Source organism: Anastrepha obliqua, chromosome 3, assembly GCF_027943255.1.
Source record: "Anastrepha obliqua isolate idAnaObli1 chromosome 3, idAnaObli1_1.0, whole genome shotgun sequence".
NCBI lineage: Eukaryota > Metazoa > Arthropoda > Insecta > Diptera > Tephritidae > Anastrepha > Anastrepha obliqua.
Window position 1 is genome coordinate 72116266 of NC_072894.1, and position 23207 is coordinate 72139472.

General features: G+C 37.3%; 3 protein-coding genes across 3 annotated transcripts in view; 1 reads left to right on the top strand and 2 right to left on the bottom strand.

Annotated features, from left to right (window-relative positions):
- Window positions 1–839: 839 nt before the first annotated feature.
- Window positions 840–3150, bottom strand: LOC129242340 (tyrosine--tRNA ligase, cytoplasmic). Its single transcript, XM_054878929.1, has 7 exons — window positions 2863–3150; window positions 2313–2751; window positions 2076–2261; window positions 1780–1960; window positions 1382–1708; window positions 1210–1327; window positions 840–1153 (listed from the first exon to the last, which is right to left on the bottom strand). Exons 1-7 carry the CDS (start codon window positions 3061–3063, stop codon window positions 1025–1027), a joined length of 1581 nt encoding a protein of 526 aa, XP_054734904.1. The 5' UTR covers window positions 3064–3150; the 3' UTR covers window positions 840–1024.
- A 1091-nt stretch (window positions 3151–4241) lies between these two features.
- Window positions 4242–7560, top strand: LOC129242062 (elongation factor-like GTPase 1). The gene is made up of 7 exons (XM_054878622.1): window positions 4242–4755; window positions 4817–5050; window positions 5157–5780; window positions 5842–6158; window positions 6222–6510; window positions 6571–7357; window positions 7421–7560. The coding sequence occupies exons 1-7, from the start codon at window positions 4390–4392 to the stop codon at window positions 7558–7560; spliced, it is 2757 nt and encodes a 918-aa protein (XP_054734597.1). The 5' UTR covers window positions 4242–4389.
- Window positions 7561–10319: 2759 nt separating this feature from the next.
- The window catches only part of LOC129240346 (uncharacterized), a 107958-nt gene continuing 95070 nt past the window's right edge, over window positions 10320–23207 (bottom strand). Inside the window, exons 4-5 of the mRNA XM_054876099.1 lie at window positions 11794–11947; window positions 10320–11598 (exon numbers count right to left, since the gene is read on the bottom strand). Coding sequence (XP_054732074.1) covers window positions 10844–11598; window positions 11794–11947 — 909 coding nt within the window. The 3' untranslated portion in view covers window positions 10320–10843. The remainder of the gene's footprint in view (window positions 11599–11793; window positions 11948–23207) is intronic.

Sequence of the window (23207 nt, forward strand, 5' to 3'; positions counted from 1 at the left end):
TAAGGTTTTAAGGTTCATTCACTAACATCCTTAATTATTATTTTCCTATTCATATACAGGGTGGAATCACCTTATTTAATACACAAATAACTTGGATATATACATATATGTATAATCCGTTCATCTTCACTCCAGCAACATTCTTGAAATTTTTAGGGGTTGTTGTAGCAGCATATACATTCCCCGTGCATATACGAGGAATGCTGCTGAAGTGACAGTCCTTGGCCGGATATCCGGGTCGTTCCGGTAACGTAGAACCGACTGTTGTAGGAACGAATTTTTACGAGTGTTTAATGCTGCTACAATAACACCCAATTCTTTCTCTCCCTTCCTATATATAGATATATGTATATACATATATAACATTGGCATATCATACTTCCGTTTGAAATTGATAGTTCGGTATAAGAATTTCTGTGATTTTGAATCTATAGAATGGTTTCAGAACTGCTCTTCATAACCAGATAACTAGCCTTTGAATCTGTTACATACAAGGCTAACAAAGTAATATGTCAGTGTACCTGTATCATGAATATACTCAATCCTTGAAAAATTCCTCCGATGGTGAGGTCTACGCTATGAGAATGGCCGACATTTAAATTCCATCAAGGAGTGACCGAGTTCCACATTTGCTTTACTATTTACACTTACCCGACCGCTTACAGGTCTCTGTCGGTAGGTCTCAAGTGGGTATACATTCCATACAAACTCATGCGTTATCCAACCCATGAAATATCCACTTTATCGTGAATTGTTATTACGAATTCCTCTTGAAATTGATTTCTTGCTGGTGGAATGCTTCCAAAAAATACTAAGAAATAAATGCAAATTCGGAAACCTCCCTTCTGATTTTATTGCTATGGGGAGCGAATGTTTATTGTGCCACATTTCAAAAATAAAATTGCAAATAAATATTAAACCTGCGGCGTAACAGTTCACTATTACAAATTTTATGAATTACGTCTTGTAAAATCATTAGCTGGCTTGACATTACATATTTTTTTAATTCACATTATTTTTTGCGTTACTTAATGCTGCAGTTCGATAATTTGCTTGTAAGTTTCTCGCCCTCGGGTGTGAGAAGGAAGTTTTCTTTCCAAACAGCAACACCGTCGGCATTTGTTTTTAAATCTACAGAAAGTTTCTCCCACACCTTCGAATACACAAAATATTATTAAACATTTAGCAATAAGTAATAATAAATTGTACCTTCTTTTTGGGATTCAATTGTTCGTCTGGGTTGCCATCATAACCTTCGAATGCCAATCGACTACCAGGTGCTGCGCTGGCTGGAACAATAATGGGTTCCACCACAGTGTGATCGGGGCTATAAAAATACCTAGTTAAATATCTTTAAAATGCTTTACTATTTCCTTAATACTTTGACGTGCATAGCACCATGCCTTCAGAAAGTATGCCACGCATTTTAGATGGTTTAAGATTGCACAGGACCGCAACTAATCGTTGATCTAACTCCTCAATTGTGACAAACTTCACCAACCCGCTAATAATAGTACGTGGTTGTGCTTCGTTTAAGTCAATCTTCAAAACATACAAAGTGTCTGCGTCGGGATGACGAGAAACTTCCGCAATCTTGCCAACGCGTATATCTAGACGATGCGGACCGTCTTCTTCTGGTGCTGCCACATTATTCGCATTCACACCTTTGGCCTTACTTGGTGCTGGATAGGCAGCTGCACTGAGTTTTCTGCATCATAGATATAATTATGTGCCATTTAATTTAAATCAAAATTATGTTAATGGCAAGCAAATTCTTACTGCAATTCTGGACTTTCGAAAGTTTTTCTAATTGGCTCTAAAAGCTTATTAATGTATTTTTCAACGGAACCTTTCAAGTCTCCAGGATGTAACTCGTTGTCGGCAAAACTTTTCTCTAAGTCGGCGTAGTTGTGGAATGTGACATCACCTCCAAATTCCGCTGGGCGATTTACAGAAAAGCCTAAATGAAAATATGAAAGTAATTGATATTACAAAAACATTATCTACCATCTTCTGTATGTACCTTGACTGGTTGTAAACCACTGTTAAGGAAATTAATAATATTTAATACCAACCTTCTCCCTCTTTGAAAAGCGAAAACAGCACATGTTTGACGAATGACAAAAGACCATTGTCCGCAATATTTCCAGGCTCGCAGAAGGCTTTCTTTAGCTTCTTTTTAACATTTGCGGGCGAATCTAAAAGGTCAATTTTTGAATCCTCTTCCGAAGATGACATCTTGCCGCCTGCTAAACCCGGTACTGTAATTGATATATATTAGAAATTTTCTCTCAAAAATTAAGTTTTCATACCCATAGGATTCATAAAATGTATACGCTTTTCATAGCCTAACTGTGGCAAATATTTTTCCGAGAAAGTGAAAATTTTACGCTGATCAACACCTCCAAATTGTGCATCCACCTTTAGGTATTCTTCATCTAAAGCTTGCAATCCTGGATAAAGTAAGCCCGAAAGTAATGGGTATTCTATTTGCTTTACCACTTCAGCGCCAGCTTTTCTTGCATCGTGCTGCGTCACTACCGAGCTTAGTCTGTATACGTCCAACGTATATTCTCTTGAGAGCTGATAGTCAGTACCTCTAACGAACTTCAGCTTCTCCAATGGAACGTCTATTGAGCTCAACATAGCTTTGATGACAGCTTCGTAATATTTTGTACGGAGCTCTAGCAGCGCCCATGGCGCCTTCATATTATCGAGGTAACCATGCAAATCAGCAAAGAGTATAGTAACCTAATGGCATAAAAAAAAGTAAAAGGTGTGACAGTTAAATTTAATTTGGAGGAAGTGTTCAAAACGAATTTATACGCTTGGTAATGTTAGTAAAATTTCCAATTTCATTACCTCACAGCCGGCCTTGAGGAAATCGGCAACTTTTGACATAGGCACAAAGTAGGCTACATGTGGTTTGCCTGTAGTCGCTGTGCCCCAATAGATTTTCAGATCACGCTCTTTGAGTACCGCATTTAATTTGTCCTCGCCCAGTGTTTCCTGCAGATTGCGGGTGATTAATTGCTTCTTTTCTTCAGGTGTTAATTCAACCATTTCGATAATTATCTTTTTATTTAATGCCTATGAGTCAAAACACTTTCGCAAAAAGACAGAACCGATTGCAATGCAACACATGCAAAATAAACGTCAGCAACTTTTGACACTTTTCAGCTCTTCTTCAATTTGACCGAGCTGCCAAGTACATTTACATTTTTTTTATTGTAGGACCAAATCAAACTTTTCCGAATAAAGTAAGGCTCCAGCAGTGGATTCTGGTAGAAGGGCAAAATAAAATGTAGGTGTATCGGTGTCTACAAGTTAAAGTCTTTTTGCTTATTTTAATGTGTGCGATGCTGCGGGAGTGATAGCCCTTAGCCTTAGCTTATAAATTAATTTACCGTCAAGTAGGACCCGATTTACACGAGGAGACATCTGGAAGGGAGACACTGGAAATTCTCTTTTGATGTTTCATTCGCGTACACACGGGCAAAAATGTTTCCGCGACATTTTGACATTTAATACTTTAGCATCGTCTGGTTCGGATGTATTCTAGCACGCGCTTACATGTAAAGCAGAGAGCGTTCGACAACAGTTTCTTAAATATATGAATGAAAAATGCAAACTGGTTAAATAATAAATAATTTGTTGTTTTTTTTATTGAAATATATTTATAAATTCTTATACTTGAATAAAAAAAATTAAATTAAAAATACTTCATATGTAAATAATTAACTTAAAATTAACTTGAGTATCTAGAAATGCAGGGAAAAATTAGAAATCAACATAAACATGTCCCATAACTATTTTAAATTATACCTATATTAATTTACTAGCAAAAATAATCGTGCATTTCCCAAGCAGCGTTCGAATGTTTGTCATCGTTGTTATCTTCCGTTTGTATGAAAACCAACACATAACTTAGAACTTTCTTCCACAAAAGAAGAAAACGAATGAAGCAACTGTCAAAAATTGCTTTAAGATAAGAAATACGAATAAGAAGAGCAAAGCGTGTCGCCGAGTACGGGAGACAAAATCCCTTCTCTCTTCCCCGACCGTCCTTCGCCCCGGAACAAAATGTTTCCCTTCCAGATGTCTCCTCGTGTAAATCGGGTATAGTTGAAATTCTTTGCTTCAAATAATTATAACAATTGTGAATAGTCGCGATTGCGATTTCACAATTCAGAATGTAAACAAAAAACATCTGATTGAAAGACACAATTCCCCTTTTTATTTTGCAGGAGGTGTGATTGTTGCGTTTATTTACGAAATAGTAACCAAAACACGTGCAGATAAGCATTCGCTTTACATTTTGCCCGTGTTCATTTGTATTGGCTGCGTGAAGTAAAGGCAAAATTAGCAACTAAACAAAAGTGAATTAAAATGCCGGTGGTAGATACAAATGCTTTGGTTAAACTCCAGAAGGATATCGAACGAGTGCGCAATATTTGCATTTTGGCACATGTAGATCATGGCAAGACAACACTTGCGGATTCATTGGTAGCTAGTAATGGCTTAATTTCACAACGTTTGGCAGGTAGGCTGCGTTACCTGGACACGCGTCAAGATGAACAGGAACGCGGTATTACTATGAAGAGTAGCAGCATATCGCTGTACTACCGTGGCGGTGCGGACCATCCTGACAATGAGAAAGATTATCTTGTTAATCTGATTGATTCGCCGGGACATGTTGACTTTTCCAGTGAAGTATCCACGGCTGTGCGATTATGCGACGGCGCCATTGTAGTGGTAAGTTATAAAAATCAACAGATATAGGAAAATATTGTACTGATATGCATTCCTCTTCAAGGTCGATGTAGTTGAAGGTGTCTGTCCACAAACACGCGCATGCCTAGAACAAGTTTATATGGAGCAACTAAAGCCAGTTTTAGTTTTAAACAAAATCGATCGCCTCATAATGGAAATGAAACTAATGCCAATTGATGCTTACTTTCATATATCAAAAATTTTGGAGCAAGTAAATGCTGTACTTGGTAGCATATTTGCCTCCGATGTGTTGTCGAAAGAAGACATAACAAAAAAGGTATGCTTATTGATGTAAAATGTTTGATATAAAAGAACATCGTTATTACTAAAATTAAAGTACGATCAAATTGAAAGACAACTTTATTATATAATTATACTTTCAGAATAACTATGAATCGGCATTGGAAGAGGCCGATGATTCAAATTTATACCTCTCCCCAGCTGCCGGTAATGTTATATTTTGCTCTGCCTATGATGGTTGGGCATTCTCGGTGTGCGATTTTGCTAAAATTTACGCCCAGCGTTTAGAAATGTCGCAATCGGACCTTGAACAAGTACTCTGGGGTGACTTTTTCTATAACGGCAAAAAGAAATGTGCAGTAGCTGGTGCTCAAGAAAAGGCCAAGAAACCAATGTTTGTTCAATTTGTATTAGACAACATATGGACTCTTTATGATATCATAGCAGTGCGTAAAGACAAGGAAAAACTACCGGAAATTGCCGAGAAATTAGGCATAAAACTGCAGGCGCGGGATTTACGAATAATCGATCCGAAAGCTCAAATAAAAACTGTACTTGGTCAGTGGTTGCCCATCGATCGCACTGTGTTAGAAATGGTGGTGCGTCATGTGCCGCCACCAAATGTCATCTCCGATGAACGTGCAGAACGGTTGCTATTTCCACGCAATGTGGAGATGAATACCTATCCCAAAGAAACTCTATTGCTGAAGGAAGACTTCAAACTATGCAACGACGAGAGCCCAAATATCATTGTTTTTGTCTCTAAGGTATTGCTTCTTTAATAATCTCTCCTTTATCAAATGTATCAAAAAAATTTGTTATCTACAGATGACGCCTGTACACGTTTCACAACTGCCGCAGAACAAGCCCAAGCGTTTGAATGAAGAAGAGTTGCAAGCGCGTCGGGAAGAAGTTCGTCGGCGTATTGGAGAACGCAAGCAGATTGATGCAGCTGCCACGGTGGAAAATCTAATAAGCGGTGTAGAGAAGCTGAATGTAGAAGAAACAGCGCAAATAGAGGTTCAACCAGATGAAGATAAGGATGATTATGTTTTTGTTGCCTTTGCGCGCGTCTTTAGTGGTACTCTGAAGCCGGGAATGCGTTTGTATAATTTGGCACCTAAACATGACCCCAGAAATAAAAAGTAAGCACTTAAATCTTAATCCATCATAAATTGACTCTGAATAAAAGACTTGTGTAATTTTAGTCAGCTGAATTTGGATTCGCCTTACATAAGCGAAGTGACGATTAGTGATCTGTACTTGTTTATGGGTGGTGAGTTACAGACACTTGACGAAGTACCCGCTGGTAATATTGTGGGAATTGGCGGTTTGGATAAGGATATCGTAAAGACAGCAACATTAAGCAGCACTATCGATTGTACGTCATTTAGTGAGTTGAATGTGATGGCTACTCCTATATTGCGTGTCGCCATTGAGCCAGTTAATCCACAAGATTTGCCCAAACTTGTGAAGGGTCTAAAATTATTGAATCAGGTAAAGTGAACTAAAATTTAAGTAATTTTTATGGAAATTGAGCTAATTAATTAATTGTAGGCTGATGCATGTGTTCAAGTATCTGTAGCGCCCACCGGCGAACATGTCATCACTACACTAGGTGAGGTGCACGTAGAGAAATGTGTACGTGATTTAGAGGAAAGCTATGCAAAAATAAAAGTTAATGTGTCTGAGCCTATCGTGTCTTTCCGCGAGACAATAGTGCCTGAAGCCACCGTGGACATGGTAAATGAGGTTATTGTGAAATCAGCTACAGCCAAAGACGTTAGTAAAAAGATTATCACACTCCAAACGGCCAATAAGTTAAGCACATTAAGAATTATAGCACTGCCACTGCCGCAAAGCACTATTGATTTGCTAGAAAAATACATTAACCTATTTAAGGAATTAGCGGCAAATGTAAAAGGTGTGACAATATCCGAGAAGTATGTGTCGCTTATAACGCAAATAAAAGAGCAACTAGCCACCACCTTAAGTGAGTTCGATTTAAAAGGCTTATCGACCCTTACACCAGCGAAGTTAATCGATCGAATCTGGGCGCTCGGTCCGCGCAATTGTGGCACTAATATGCTTTTGAATTTGAGCGACTACGAGCATCCGAATTTCTGGCAGTCACTGACCCACCAAATCGATATAGAGGCTACAACAAAAGCAGCGACTGATATACGTCGAGATAATAATAGTTCATTTGTTAATGGCTTTCAATTGGCGACCGCTGCAGGACCACTCTGTGAAGAGCCCATGCAGGGCGTCGCCTTTGTTGTGCTAGAATGGTCATTAGATGCGGCTGAAGATCTGAATTCCAAGTCTTATGGCCCATTTTCTGGTTTGTTAAAAGTAGTTACAGATTTTTTGCTTTGCATGTTAAAGGTTTAATTTCTATTTTCAGGACAAGTTTTAACTGCATCAAAGGAGTCGTGTCGCCTGGCATTCCAGGCCCAACCGCAACGTCTTGTCAGTCCCATGTATAGCTGTAACATTGTGGTGAATGCTGAGGTTTTAGGTGAGTTCAAAACTGCATTTTTATAATAACTTAGTTTATGTTGGCTATACACACATGAACACGTCAGCTATAAATCGGTGGTATCGTCGGTATAAATAGTAAGATAAAATATAAGAAGATGTCGTTATTTGAATTCACTGGAACTTCTGGTATCTCTAGTTTTATGCGTTTTAATTATTTTTCTTATATTTTGGGGCCGTCGTAGCCGAATGCGTTCATAATTATCATTCGGAAGTGTTTGATACCTAATTGTGGGTAGAACCATTTTGGTTTAATGTAGAGTTGCATTGCAAACGGTTGCCGGAACTTAAGCACGGCCGAGGTTCAGAGGGGGCGCGCACCCTACCAAAGTTGCTATAGTGTGTATTCCACCCTTCCAATTGGTACTTAAAATGCTTTTAGCGATGGGGGACGCTGATCCTGCACTCTAGCAGAAGATCTCTCAGATCTTATTCGGTAATACTGTAGTAATGACAACTGAACAACCAGAACTTTATTTTCGATATTTATGGACGTCCCCTTCCTTTTTCTGTAATTTTTCCTTTATGATGAGTAATTTTTCTTTCCCTTATCTACTCTTTGTGTCAGCCCATTTGCCATTTGTCTCCGAAATTCCTTAACTAATATTTCTTGTCCGGTTACGTCTTGACAGGCAAACAGGGAATTGATCGCTGATAAACGCATACTTAGAGAGCGACCGCTTTCTGCTGGCCCACAATAGGAATTTTTCGACACATTTCGTTCATAAATCCTAGAGAAGGCAATTATTTACCGATTTTAATAATTATTTTTTTTTAAATGTTCTTAAATGATTTGGGATGAGAATGTCCAGGCCCGAATTTAAATTTTTTTTGTTGTAGGGGTACCTTTGTGAAAAATTTAAAAGAACTTTAGGAATAAGAAATTGTGTGTATTCAAATTCGGTTTGGCATTTTTTTATTGTAGTTCTAATGAACGGTATACATCCCGGCAAGTATGCAAATTTTCAGCATCCCTTAAGAGGTGAGTGAGAGTTTCACCCGAATTCGGGAGTGTTTCCCCCGATGTGAAGGCTATTGATTAGTTTGTACTAAAACCAAGTGCATACAGATCCGACCTCGCAGGGACAAATGGGCAATGAGTTCTGATTCAGTAACCTCAAAAACATATACCTCAACTTTTTTTGAATATTTCCGGTGAATATTCTGTGCTTGACCTTAAACTGCCCTTCAATTCGACCCTAGAAGAGCAAAATGACAACGAATTCGGACTCAGCAATGCTAAAAGCAATACATCACTTTTGTTTTTAATTTTCCGGTGAATATTCTGTAATTGACCTTGAACTGCCCTTCAATTTGATCCCAGAATAACAAACTGACAACGAATTTGGAATCAGCAATTCCGAAAGCATATACATCTATTTTTTTTAGTTCTCCGTTGAATATTCTGAGTTTGGCCTTCAACTGACCTTCAATTTGAAAGGACCAACTGATAACGAAATTGGACTCAGCAACTCCAAGAATATGTATATAAATTTTTTTTTTAATTCTCTGGTGAATATTCTGTGTTTGGCCTTGAATTGACCTTTAATTTGACCGCGAAAGGGCAAACTGATAATGAATTCGTACTCGGCAACCCCAAAAACGTATGTATCAATTTTTTGCAATTTTTCCGGTGAATATTCAGGTTTGTCCTTGAAAAAAATTAGGTTTTACGTTTTTAGTAGTAGTTTTTACGTAGTTTGGGTATGATTTCACCCCTGATGTATTACCGTTGATTAGAATATCAATGAAAAAATTCCAAACCGAATTTAAATATAATACATATAATTTTTGTTTTTCGAGTTTTTCTGAATTTTTCACAAAGGTACCTCTATTTAAGGGTGTGTTTTGATATAAAAAGAAAAATGTAATTCGCACCTAGACAATCTCTTCCAAAATCATTTACGAGCATTTTAAGAAAAATATTATTAAAATTGGTCAACAACTGGCTCCTGTAGCCATATTTGAGCAAAATGTGTCAAAAAATCCCCACTGTGCGGCCGGAGGAAAAGGTCAGAAATATCGGTGCCACAAGTATTTATCTATCTACTCTATTTAATTCTATTCCCGAAATTCAATAAAACGCTATTGTTTTTATTTTCAATAAAAAATAATTTATTACAAATTACAAGCGAATTACAAAATGCAAATTAATGCGTTTATGTCGTTACTAAAATTAATTACTAATAAATGCAGCTTAAATTTTATGCATAAAATAAATAATTTTTTTTTTTCACTATATGCAAATACTTAAATAAACTTTATGTTTAATTATGTTGATCTCTTTTTAAATTTCAACTGAAAACGGTGTCTACGTTACAGTTACTATAACTTTTTCGTACTAAATCGTAAATTAACTATCCATGTGTGTGTGTGTGAGTGTATCGAAAAATAGACTAAAACAAATGAATCAAAGCACTTCAATGGATGTAACGAAATGCTTCAATTAATTTGTTATACTCGTATATTTAAATATTAATATAGTTAAATCCATATATTATTTATTATTTAGTTTATCTATATATTTTAGTGTGAAATATGTAAGCGAAAAATTCAACACTATTGGCAAAAGGCAAAGCACTAAAGTATATCCGCACTAAAAAGCATATAATTTAGAGTATCTATAATCGTTTATCAATAATGGAACTTAGTTGCTACGATAATGATATTATTTTTAAAATAGCTACTTTAACGTGTTGATTAAATTTAGTTAATATATTATTTAGAAATATATTTTTTTTGATGAAATAAATGTTTAGGTTAGTATCAACTTTGACATAAATTGTAGCTAAATGCCAGAGCAAGGCTTATACCCCTTTATAGTCGACTTCATGCTTTGTAATGCTTATTATTACTATTATATGTTTCGTGGTTTATTTGAATTATTTTAAAAATATTTGTTAATTTCTCTATAAATCATGTGTTTTTATTCTTAAAAAAATCCTTGTGTGTTTAAGCTTCAATGCTTCCTCTTTTAATACTCCTGCATACACCTGCTATGATTTTCTTAATATCAATTATTGAGCATTTAAGACTCCTTTTTATTTTCTTTCAGTCAGTAGTATTTTGAATAAATACGACTATTAAAAAAAAACGCCTCTTTAACTTTAAAGTTTTGTTTCACAAAACTTCCACGCCTGTTACAACTTTATACGCTTAATTTTACTTTCGTTTTCACTGTTTTGTAATATTAACTCTATTCGGGCTTTTACCGATACGACGATCACTTTCACACTTAAAAAAGGAAGAAGAAGAAGAAAATTACTCATACGCCACTGCCGCCTTCCTCTTAATCCCAGACGATCGTCTGCTGAAACTCCATTACACGATCCCATGGGAACTCGGGCGTATTGTTATCCCAATCGTTTGCCGCTCCAACGACTACTGAGCGTTTTTGACGCAATTGTGCCTCTTCTTCGCTTTGTTGCTGGGAAGCAGCAGACACCAAATCTCCGTCGCTACTTAAGTTCACGTTCGCCGTTGTCTCTTCAATGCCAGCAGTAGCCGCAGTTTCAGCTGATTGTTGTGTGCTTGTGCTCAATGATTTATCCTCATCTTTTGCTGCCTCAATTGGTGTTTCACCTTTGCGTTCATTGTTGCGTCCATAGATACCCGTTGGGAAATTATTTATCGAAGCGAGTGTATCCGGTCGATAGTTATTAACACTGAGCGATTGATGTGGGTTAATATTGTTGTTAGTGTCTGGTCGATTCAAATATTGATAGCCGCCAGCTTGATGTTGGTTTGCGAAGCTATTTTCCGGGTGGTAATTGTTGTTGCTGGCCGCCGACGATGAGGCAGAAAATGATGACGATGATGAGCTTGGACGGCCGTACGTGTCTTTAACACCATATTGCGGCACATTTATGTAGGCGCTACTGCTTTGCGTACCTGGCCGGTACAATGGTTTCTGTAGCTGATAGCGTTTGGGTGGTTGTGAGGATGGCTTGCGCACTGAGTAGCCAGGCTTGACGCACATCATGCCAAACACTCGTATGCCGGGTACACTGGCGTATTTGGGCTGATCATGGGCCATTGGACCCTCTGTGGGCGAGAAGAGTAGAGCGGAAAAGACACCAGAATATTAAAAAAACCAGTAAAATTGCATTCGTTTAATTAAGTTGCAATTTTATACAATTATTTATCGATTTTATAGAATTGTGCATTTAATTGTTTATTGTGTAGCAAAATTGTTTATTAATTGCGCATCTTGCATTTGGCTCACCGCCGGAAACTTACCCATTTTGAAATGATCCGGACACCTGCAGATGATTAAATAATGTGACTTGCCAGTGCGTATATTCTGTAGCGCCAATAATGACCAATCTTTGGGTGAGTTGCATTCTCGCATCTCTGTTGTGGCTTCGCATGTCTTCGCCAAAGTAATTGCCTGCTTGAAGGGTGCAAAGGAATAGAAGAAGAGTGCCAGTGTTTTTAGATGGAGATACAGCCGGAGAAAAAAAATTTATAAACTTGAATTTAGATAATGTTCGTTTATTAAATTTGTATGCATGAATGTACATATACTTCTGTATGTACGTATATAAATAAATGCGATGCGTGTCGTCCAGCAGCAAAATACGGGTTTCGTCATCTAAGCGTTGACCTGACGGCAGTGTATTGCACTCCCAAGGCGCGCGGGGTGCTTGTGGGCTTTAACGTCTAAAGATAACCCATTCTCACAAGAGAAAGAAATGTCCACTATATTTCTATAACTCAGGCACTTTGACATTAACTCAGATTTTCCAAATTTGTGTACTAATGAAATATATGTGGCATTTATTTCTATTGTGCAACCGCTGGTTAGGAGTTTAGTGTTAACTAAATAAAATAAAAATAAAAAAATGAAATAAATATTTTAAAATATCACTTCATTCGGCTGCCAACGCAATTCCCAGTTACTAATAAGAATACCACTACTCCAAAATTTGAATATTCTAAGACGCACTAAGTATTTTGGCACAGAATTACTTTGATATCTTTTAAGCAGTAATTTCAGTATATATATGACTCTGATTAAAAGTTGTACAATTTTTATTTATTCTCTCAAATCTACATATTTCGTCCACTTCAATGTAATCTTCCGACGCAATACACTATTTTAAAATTTTCGAAACCCTCGGCAGGCAATGGCAAACCTCCGAGTGTACTTCTGCCATGGAAAAGCTCCTCATAAAAAATATCTGCCGTTCGGAGTCGGTTTGAACCTGTAGGTTCCTCCATTTGTGGAACAACATCAAGACGCACACCACAAATAGGAGGAGGAGCTCGGCCAAGCACCCAAAAAGGGTGTACGTGCCAATTATATATATATATATTGTATTTTATTTGAGAAAAGCATACACCATGAAAAGTTCCTGACTTAACCACTTCGATCGCCGTTTCGTTACCGTCAATGCTCCAGTGACCAGTAGCTCATACATCAAGTATTATTTGTTTTTTACTAGCCGTATAATAAAGAACTGGAAAAAATCTTCGTAGTACTAATACTTTCTGGTGGAAAAAACTACGATTATTTCTTGGTTCAAGGGGTTAGGGGTAGTCAGAGCCCCGGAAAAATGATGATTTTCAATAATTTTTTTTTGCTAGTCAATTGCTTTATTTTACAAAAATAAAAAACATAGCGTTAATGCATTGGGTTTCGACTTGACTTTCGCAAAATTAAAAAAAAAACAATTGTTGTTATAAAAGTTATCGCTGATTGTGTCCAACCCGTTTCTCCAGAAGTCCCTTGCGGTTATCATCACAAGTCCTTGGAGATTCAAATAAAATCAATCGGACAAGAGAAATTAGTTTTATTAATAGATAATCTTGTGTCTGGTCGAAGCATTTTTCAAAATTATCAAATGGCGGCCGCAGAAAATATTTTTCAGATTTTCGAGAAAAAAACCGACAATTAATTGTTAAAGAAAATTGAAATTTTTGAAAAAAAAAAATCCTTCGATCAGGCACGAATTTTTTATGTTTTTCAAAAGCAGTACCATATAAATTTTATTGAAATCTACCCGGCGGTTTTTAAGTTACAGTGATCACCAGCTCAAAAAACATAGTTTTGAGAAAAACGCATTTAAAGTTTTGCGAAACCGAGCGCCCTTTGTTAATTGTTAAATAATTCGAAAAGCATTTGTTGGATTCATTTCAAATTTTCACACAATATTTTTAAAATTAATTAATTTAAAAAAAATTCAATTTTTTGCAAATTCTGACTACCACTGGGGTTAGGTTTTTGTTCAATGTTCAATGTTCAATGTAATTTGGACTTATTTGAGTAGAGTATCGGAAGCGCCTCTTGACGCTCGCCGCCTGTAATCTGTAATCTCCAATAGTCTCGCTCTCCATATTTCCGAATGAGTTTTACGAAGATCAAATTCTTAAATCTTACCAAGATCTTCTTAAAAAGAAAAGAAAAGTCCAAAGTTATATACCTAACTATCAACATTACTGTCCACGAGCCATGCTTCCCATAATAATAATAAAACTACTTTAGGCTTCACTTTCAAGAAAATATATAATACATCTGGCGGGCATTATCTTATCTCAAAATCTGCTTCTCGCTTTAATGCGTTCTAAATGTCACAAGCAAATCGAAATAATGCCCTCAGACCTTGCTTCTGTATGCTTTTCGACTACAACAATCATTTCGTGTAAGGCGTATTGAGTGAATCCGCAATTGGCCGATGTTTAAGAATTTTAAACATGAATAAAGTGGGTTTATCCTTGCTTATTTTTGAAACGAAAGATATATATGTATGATGAGCAGCGACATTGACACAATTTTTTTATTCAGTTTCTACAGCATTGTCGTACTGATGCGGTCTTCAACCAGTGATTTGAATAATAAAATACGAATTTTTCAGCTAAATATAGATCCAAATCTCTACCAGTTTGAGGCAGAAACTTCATGTCTTCGATATCATTTCGTTTTAGTGGCTTCTGAGATGCATCTAGGTGTGGCAACGCCCATTTTCAAAAATGTTATTTAAGGCGTATTTTTTTCTTGGGTTCATCATTTTACCAAAGTTGAGCAATTTTTCATCAATTATAATTATAACAGCGATATCACGTTTTTTTTCTTTTTTGAGAATTACTGTTATATGGCGCTTGCCTCTTAATGGTCGGGGTCGCTTAGCTCGCAAATACCACATCCTCATCCAAGGACTGAGGTTGGTAAACGAATGTCCTGTCTACAAAGGTTGACAAGAAATTTTGTGCTTTGAGCATTTATTGACAGGTAAAGAGAGGTAGTAATGTGCCATACTTTTTTTCGCATTTCCAAAGAATTAAAAATATAGCAAATTTGCGAATCAATGCCCAGTCAGTCCGTCATTGATTTTAGTTTCATGTAGAGCTAACCCATAACTCTTAACATTGCCTTGTTTGTCGCACAGGGCCACGGCTCACTTAATTTGTATGCGAAATCTCTCACCCAATTCAGTGAAAATATACGAGTAAATATTATATAATATCATGTCACACTACACAAGTATTGCGGTCTTTGCCATACCTATCATTTCAGCCGGAGAATAGCGATATATGTATGTACATATATTCAAGTGTTATGAATAAATAAATGAAAAAAAGAGAAATATAATAAAAAAATATAATTTGACAAGAGAAGATAAATGTGTTCTCCTTGCAGTAACTTGCAAAATATCAACAAGATTATATGTAGTAAGCCACGAATGTCCGTCCATCCACCCGTAAGAAATCGGTTAAAAATTATTATCTTATTGGAGCTTAGCACCGGGCTACTGCGAATAACTTTTATGTAAGCAAAGTATTAATGCACAAGTACACTATCCGACTGGGTTGATGGCAGACTAACATTCGGGATTTGGAGAACGTAGGTTCGAACCTCCGTAAAATCTCAAAATGAAGGAAAAGTTTTCTCTAATATCGGTCGCCCCTCGGCAGGCAATGGCAAACTTCCGAGTGTATTTCTGCCATGAAAAAGCTTCTCAAAAAATATTTCCCGTTCGGACCCGGCTTAAAATTGTAAGTCTCTCCATTTGTGGACATCAAGACGCACACCACAAATAGGAGGAGGAGCTCGGCTAAACACCCAAAAAGAGTGTAAGTGCCACTTATATATATATATACTTGCCCTAACCACAATTAATTCGTACCCTTCCGATTTCTTGTAACGGGGTGTGCAAAATTATAAACACACTACTATTTTCTTCCAAAAATACTTTGTACACAATTTTTTTTAATTTCATTGAAACTTTCAAATTTCTTTACCAGAATTCATAAAAAAATGCCACACTTTTCTTCAGCTTGTATGTGCTTCATGCGTAAGAAAAAGCGTCATACCTCAGAAAAAAATTGTCAAAACCAACGGTATTTTGTAGTCACTTGAAACTGTATAGATATACAGTAAAAATCTTAAAAAAAAATCATTTAAAACGTTGAACGCTTTGAGGAAATTTTAAAAAAAATTTGTGCGAATACAATGTTTGAAACTTTGGGTTATATGGCTTTTGTTGTAGTACAATATAAATTATTTTTTTTTTTAATTAGCCGTGTGTTTATAATTTTGCAATGCGGTGTGTATGAGAAGAAATAGTAGGGGCACCAATTAACAGCGGTTAAGGCAAGTTTATGCATAGCGCACTAATTATGAAAAGTTATAGGAAATATGGGTTTTGTTGGCAGTCGCCGTAGCCGAATGGGTTAGTGAGTAACTACCATTCGGAAGTGTAAAGGTTCATGGATCCGTGCACGAAACACCAAATAAAACAAAAAGTTTTTTCTAATAGTAGTCGCCACTCGGGAGGTAATGGAAAACATCCGAGTGTATTTCTGCCATTAAAAAGCTCTTCGTAAAAAACCATTCGGAGTCGGCTTAAAACTCTAGGTCCCTCGATTTGTGGAACAACAAAGACGCACACCACAAATTGGAGGAGAAGCTCGGCCAAATACCAAATAAAGGGTGTAAGAGGCAATAATATACAAATATGAATAATATATATACAGGTTTTGCTGTTTTTGAATTAATTTGATTAGATTGCAAATAGGCGCCAGAAAGAACTTGGGCGAAAATAATATTCGATAAGACTCAATGAATCGTTTATAAGCTTTCGCGCAATGTTCTCAGTAGGTGTCCACGTCCATTAAAATAATCTCGCGCACAATAAAAAATTATAAATTAGCTATCATTTTAAATGCGGTTCAATTGGTTGAATTGTTGTACATACCATAATAACCCAATTACCGGCATTTTTAATAGTATTAGAAAAATTAGTAATCACAATTGATAACACGCCTAAATTTAAATAAAATATATACGTAGGCAATGTGTATGCGCTAATTGTAAAAATAAAATAAATTATTGTTTGTCTCCTCAAATCACCAGGTGTCCGCTAAATGTCGCTGGTAACATTGCTACTGCTGCTGCTGCTTTCCATTCCAACTACATTAAATTGCATCGCGTGAGACAGAAAAGCCTCACAGCTTTGGCGTAAATTAGACGGCAATTTGATGGTAGCTGGAAGTGGCTGCAGCCACGACAATACAAGTACCATATAAAGACAACAACAGGAGTAATATGCTTCCATACATATGCATATAGAGACATATGTACATACTTGGCTACAGGCAAAAGTGCAAGCAATAGAAAACATGCAAAACTCAAGCAGCAAAAATAGAAACGAAAAAATATGTATGCACATATGTACATACATACATATCTATGTATGTACTCGAATAAAGAAAAAATCTGAAATCCAGCAACGGCAACAGCATGCATACGGGTAGCGCAGCTGGGGCACGATGTTGGTTCGCTTTATTGCAAAGCATGCCGAGTGTGTTGCTCTTGGCGCGATACATCGCCAATGGCGGGTTTAGAGGCGTTTTGACTTACCGTGGAACCAGTTGCAAGTGCCAGGGGGCAGGCCTAGATGTGTGAGAGTGTGCTTGGTTGCTGCTGGATGTGTAGCATTTTTTATAAAAATGCATATGTATGTGTGTATGTATTTTTATTTTTGCATTGCTGCACTTTGGTAATTGCTGCCGCTGTGGCTAGGCGTTGTATGTGTGGATATGTGTATACATTTGTTGTTCTTATTGGTTTTTGCCTTTAGTTCTGGCGTTTGCCGTGCTTGATTTTTCTGTACGACTGCACAACAGCATGTGTGGAAAAATCGTGATTAGCGGTTTTATTTGTCATTAAATGAGGTTTTAATGTTGTGTTGCAGCAATACAAGCGGATTTTTATACACTGGCGCATTAAGAAATTTATTAATAAGGGGTAGGTTGAAACTTATTGAAATGTTGCCTGTTTTAGTTTTTTTTTGTTTTTGAAAAAAAGGGTAAATCATTTATGTGGTATACAAATGTGTGGGTATAAAAATGTTATTAACTCTGTTATCTCCGTTATTTAATTTATAACTCAGCACAGTAGAGGGGCGCTAAACGATAAAAGTAAAACCTATTACTTGACTTAGTAGAACTCATTAAAATCGCCTAGGTGGCTATAGCGTCAATCAAAGAGTGGGAGAGGTACTGAGGGCTAAGTACACATGAACCTAGTTGCATCCTCGTTTAACGTCATACGGCTTAATTTTCTTTATTACTACCTATGGCGGGATCTCCGGGGCTCTGGTTGAGTTCATTAAAAACATGCTCTTGATCAGATTTGTGATCGCAACCCTAGGTGCCTCAAAGATCACGAAAAAAGCTGGTAGAGGAACACCTCAAGGCGGTGTGCTTTGCCCTCTTCTCTGTGTGCTGGCAATAAACTTCTTGCTAAGGAGCGTAGAGGAGAGGACAACACGTCATAACAATTGCGGATGATGTTGCAATGGTAGTAAGAAGGAAATTTCCCAATACACTTTGTGAAGTCATGCAAGATTTACTAAACATGGTTGAAAACGGTCAAAAGCAAATGGGCTAAGCGTCAACTCCAATGGAACTGAACTCATCCTATTTACCAGGAAACATAGAATTCCAAATATAGCTCCCCCGACTCTAGGCGGAACGGCACTGTCATTCAGGGATGAGGCCCGCTATTTAGGTGTAATACTATGTAGACAAAAAACTTAGTTGGAAGGCAAATGCCGAAGATAGAGTAAAAAGAGCGACAATAGCACTCTACTCTTGTAAATAGCTGATAGGACTAAGTTGGGGTCTTTCCCCATCTATCGTATATTGGCTTTACACAGCAATTGTTAGACCAATCCTAACATACGGCAAAAAACCATAGTACATGTACAAAGAATGGCCAATCTTTGCATCTGCAAGGCCCTTGGGACTACACCCACAGCATCAATAAATATTATGCTTAACCTCTTACCAATAGAGCAATTCGGTAAGCAAACAGCTGCCAAAGCAGCTCGCAGACTAAGAGAAATCGGCCTACTCAGAACAAACCAGAGAGGGCACTCTTCAACGGATTTCTGTAAGACCAAGAACATCAACTTAAATAAATCCTTTGCCACAGTATTTCCTTCCAAAGAAGAATGGGATAACGGACTTATTGTTTGGAAAAATGATATAAACATCTATACAGATGGCTCAAAACTAGACAACAAAGTAGGGGGAGGGGTTTACTCCGATAAACTCGGAGTTAGCCAATTTTTTCGCCTACCTGATCATTGTAGTGCCATAAAAGAGAGACTTACGGTAATAAAAGCGAGAGTATTATCCACAATTGAAGTCTTCATATACTCAGACAGTCAAGCGGCAATAAAAGCACTTGAATCTAAAACACACTCATCAAAAACAGTCTTAATGTTCTAAATGACGTATCTAAGTGCTACAAAGTGCACCTTATTTCGGTGCCAGGCCACAGGAATATCGAAGGGAACTGCAAGGCAGACGAACTTGCTCGAACCGGTACAACGTTCAATCTCCAACCGGATAAGACGCTGATGTAAATTACTTATAGATAGGTATACCATCAAAAAGGAAAAGCAGGGCCGAAATGGAACAGCGGCCGATGGAAAATCTATACTATGAGAAAAATGATAGGGGTATTAACTGGTCATTGTTTAATAGGCGGCCACGCTAGAAGGTTAGGACTCCCGTACTTCGATTTCTGTAGAAGCTGTCTTAATACAGAAGAAGAGGAAACAGTCAGGCACCTTTTATGTGAGTGTGAAAGCATTTTTATTATGAGGAGGCTGCGCACTCTTGATATGGTATTTTTAACCGATGTAGCGGACATAACGCATTTAAAACTAACGAAGCTCTGCCCGTATATTAAAGCTACCGGATGGTTTGAAAAGGAACATGTAGGGTAAGGATAAGCTCCAGTGGTATCACAATGGACCTGCGAAAGGTCTAAGTGTGTCGTTACGACACCCACCCAACCTACCTACCTACCTAATAGGCACCTAATATAGAAAAAATATTTACTTCAGGGCAATAAAATTCTATAGATCGGACTACCTTCAGAATATATTGGGAATTTGTTCTTATATTGTATTAGGTGCACGAATAGAATATCGCAACCAAGGTAAAATGTTGCGTTAAATGCATATAAAAAATGCCAGATCGGCAAGTGTAAATAACTCTTTACCATTACACTCGTGAATTTTTAATCCGCAAGGCGTTTAATCTGGGCAAGAACCAACAAGACTACAATAACAACGAGCGTAATGAACGAAGGAAATAGTTTCAATATGAAAATTAGAGATATAACTCTCAGATGCCAGCAGAATTTTGTAATTAATTGACACAGTTATCAATTTTTTAACTAAGGGAATGCGAAGCGAGTTGAAGATGCCGAGCGACAAATTGTTCACATGTGAAAAGTAAACGTCGTAAGTGAAAAAAACTTAGGAGGGTTACTCTTCCATGCCGTAAATATGGACGGGTAAGTCAGGCTGAAAATAATGCTTGGTGTTGTATACTATGAAACACGGAGGCTTGCTTGAGCTGAACATTAAGGTTATAAATCGAGGAGAAACTCACGGCAACCAGATTTTCTTGCACAAAAACGCTTGATCAAATGTTGCTCAGGACGTTAAAGCTTAATATTAATAGTGCAATGGAAAGGTGTGCTTTATATATGGAAAGGTTGTGCTGAATATATTTAGCTCACATATTCGGGGAGGTTTTGTATATATATTTCAGTGTAATTGCTGCTCTCAACCAACCGATACATCAGCGAACACTTCAAAAATTACAGAATCTCAAAAAACGAGGAATCAGGAATCCGCAAATTATCGAAAAGATCAAAAGAATTTTTGGCTATTCATGCAAAATTCATTCAAAAATAGCTGTTCGCAATAATAAAAAGTCGACGATTAACTTTCAATCGAAATGAACTTTAATTAGGTTAAGCAAGGACACGGCGGTGTTTACGACTATGTAGAGGGGCGCACTTAGACCTGGAGTCCCAATGTCATACCACTTGCTTAGGCGCAACTCTAATCAGCGATGTGGTCAAACCACATGATAAACGATAAAATATTGTAGATGCTTGCAGATTCCTCGTCTGGCAAATAAGAAAGATTTTAGACAGTGATACCGCGTTCGGGCTACAGCGGGACAGTGGCAGATGAAGTGCTGAACGCTCTCCACATTCTCCTAGCTCATGCAGTCGCGACAGAAGTCATTAGATAGAAATCCTCTACGTTCCCATTACAACTACTGTACTAATGAAAGACCGATCTAAATTGTTGAGGAGCCTAATTCTGCGTTCATTGCTGCATTACTTCTAGGCCAGACCTGTCTAGTTACCTCACAAATAGGCTCCGTGGTCCATATATTGATGACTTACGTGATGTCGACCGACCTGATATAGAGCTTACTTGCGAATAAAAGGATATCCACATACTGGACAAAATTTACTGACTTAAAATTTGTTTCACTCCTTGCCAGCTTATCGGTGAAGTATAACGCTTATTATGCGCCGCTTAGTCACTGGCTTTAGAAAAGGCTACGACAGAAGCAGGCTTAACAGTTAACCTTCCCTCCAGAAGAAAGTCAAACAAGCTCCTAAACATGGATAGAGAGGACTTCCGAACTCTTACTGGATACTACAATTTGTATGCTTCGTTATAGAACTGGCAGAAACAAGCGTTTGTCGTTATTGCAAACTTAATAATGAAACTCTAGAGCACATTATCTGCGAGTATGCAGCTCTCACAAGACGAAAATTCATACACCTACGTGACGCGATCTTAAATCCTGATATAGTGCGATATATTCCTTCTCTAAAGGGATATGGTTTGGATGAGCTAGTCTAGCCCCGCTATTAGATACCACATTCAGTTTGAAATTTATGTTTAGCATAACTATCTATGGCTTCAATTCGGCCATCTAATTCCTGCCAGGTATCAGTACCTAATTTCAAATTCCATAATAACAGTTTTCTTTGCTTGCTACAGGTATAGCAAGAAGAAGGAATAGACATCTCGACTTGGTACGATCAGAATAGATACACAGCCATACGCTCCGCTCAACTTTGCTTCATCCTAAGTTAATTGAGGGACCTGGGTTTGGATGAGATATTGCGAAGAGTAGAGTACACAGAAGGTAATAAGGCCAAAGTTATAACCTTCTTTTTATTATTTTTATACATCTCTTATTCTAAGTATTGCGGGTTCGGAAAAATAAAGTCGGTTGTTTAGAGTAAATTCGAATAAATAAATATCTTACAAGTTCTTCTTTTTAGTTATGATGTAACTACCCGCGTTGGCAACAACTTTTTGCCATCTAGTGTGCAAATTTTCTACGCCGAACCGATAAAAATCAATTGGTTTTTTAATAAAACATCTGTAGATGGCATTTTTCGTATCAACCAAATTATGAAATTTTGCTAAGAAGTGTTGTAGTGGCCTGAATAAATGGAAATCCGATGACGCAATTTCGGGGGACTATGGTGGGTGAGGCAGTACCTCTCACCCTAATCCATTAATTTTTTCAGAGTTTTTCTTATGTTTTTGCATTATATTGTTGCAAAAAAATATAATTTTCAATTAATTTACTTGACCGAATTGTTCATAGTAAAGGCCCGCATTAAAAGTTTCTCCAGGTTTGGGCACTACAAAATTGATGATTCTACGAAAACCCCACGAAACGCAGTTAGCAATCCTTCGAGGCGGTTCGTTCGGAGAGAGCCACTGCCTTTTGCGTTTTGGATTATCATACAAGATCCATTTTTCATCTGCTGTCATCAAGCAATCAAAAAACGGTTCTGTATTGTACCCAAACACCGGCCCTGCTTGTTGTGTCAATTTCTTGCAAATATTCTTGGATGGTCCACCAAGGTTGGTTAAGAGTACTTGACAGTTCCTCGATTATCTGATAAAAATTTGCTTTCACTCCCGCCTTTAATACGTCATTGTCTGAAGTCGTTGATCTTCCGGATCGATGTGAGTCGGAAAGATCCAAATTGTCGGATCTGAATTGAGAATACCTCCGGTATTCACGAATATCTAAGGCAATGGGATAAACTTCGCAAATGTTTTTGGTAGTAACTGCTGCTTTACTACCCTCCAAAAACATGCAATGGCAGATATGAATCTCTTCTGGTATTTGGCTAGTCAGTCAAAGAAAATTTAAACAAGTTTTTTGAACTTTAAAATTTCTTTGGCACGACTTTCCATTACGCAATGAACTCTTAAATGAGAAAGAAGCATTGCCATGCGCAGATATGATATTACTTTTAGGTCCCCATAATATTTACATAAAACCGGCTAACT

Excerpts from the sequence above, each read along its gene's own strand:
- LOC129242340 (XM_054878929.1), bottom strand. The coding sequence starts at position 3,063 with ATGGTTGAATTAACACCTGAAGAAAAGAAGCAATTAATCACCCGCAAT. Across the intron at positions 2,752-2,862 it reads TCCTCAAGGCCGGCTGTGAG|GTTACTATACTCTTTGCTGA; the intron begins GTAATGAAATTG and ends TTATGCCATTAG. Across the intron at positions 1,961-2,075 it reads GCTTTTCAAAGAGGGAGAAG|GCTTTTCTGTAAATCGCCCA; the intron begins GTTGGTATTAAA and ends ATTTTCATTTAG.
- LOC129242062 (XM_054878622.1), top strand. The coding sequence starts at position 4,390 with ATGCCGGTGGTAGATACAAATGCTTTGGTTAAACTCCAGAAGGATATC. Across the intron at positions 5,051-5,156 it reads AAGAAGACATAACAAAAAAG|AATAACTATGAATCGGCATT; the intron begins GTATGCTTATTG and ends TTATACTTTCAG. Across the intron at positions 6,159-6,221 it reads CATGACCCCAGAAATAAAAA|TCAGCTGAATTTGGATTCGC; the intron begins GTAAGCACTTAA and ends GTGTAATTTTAG.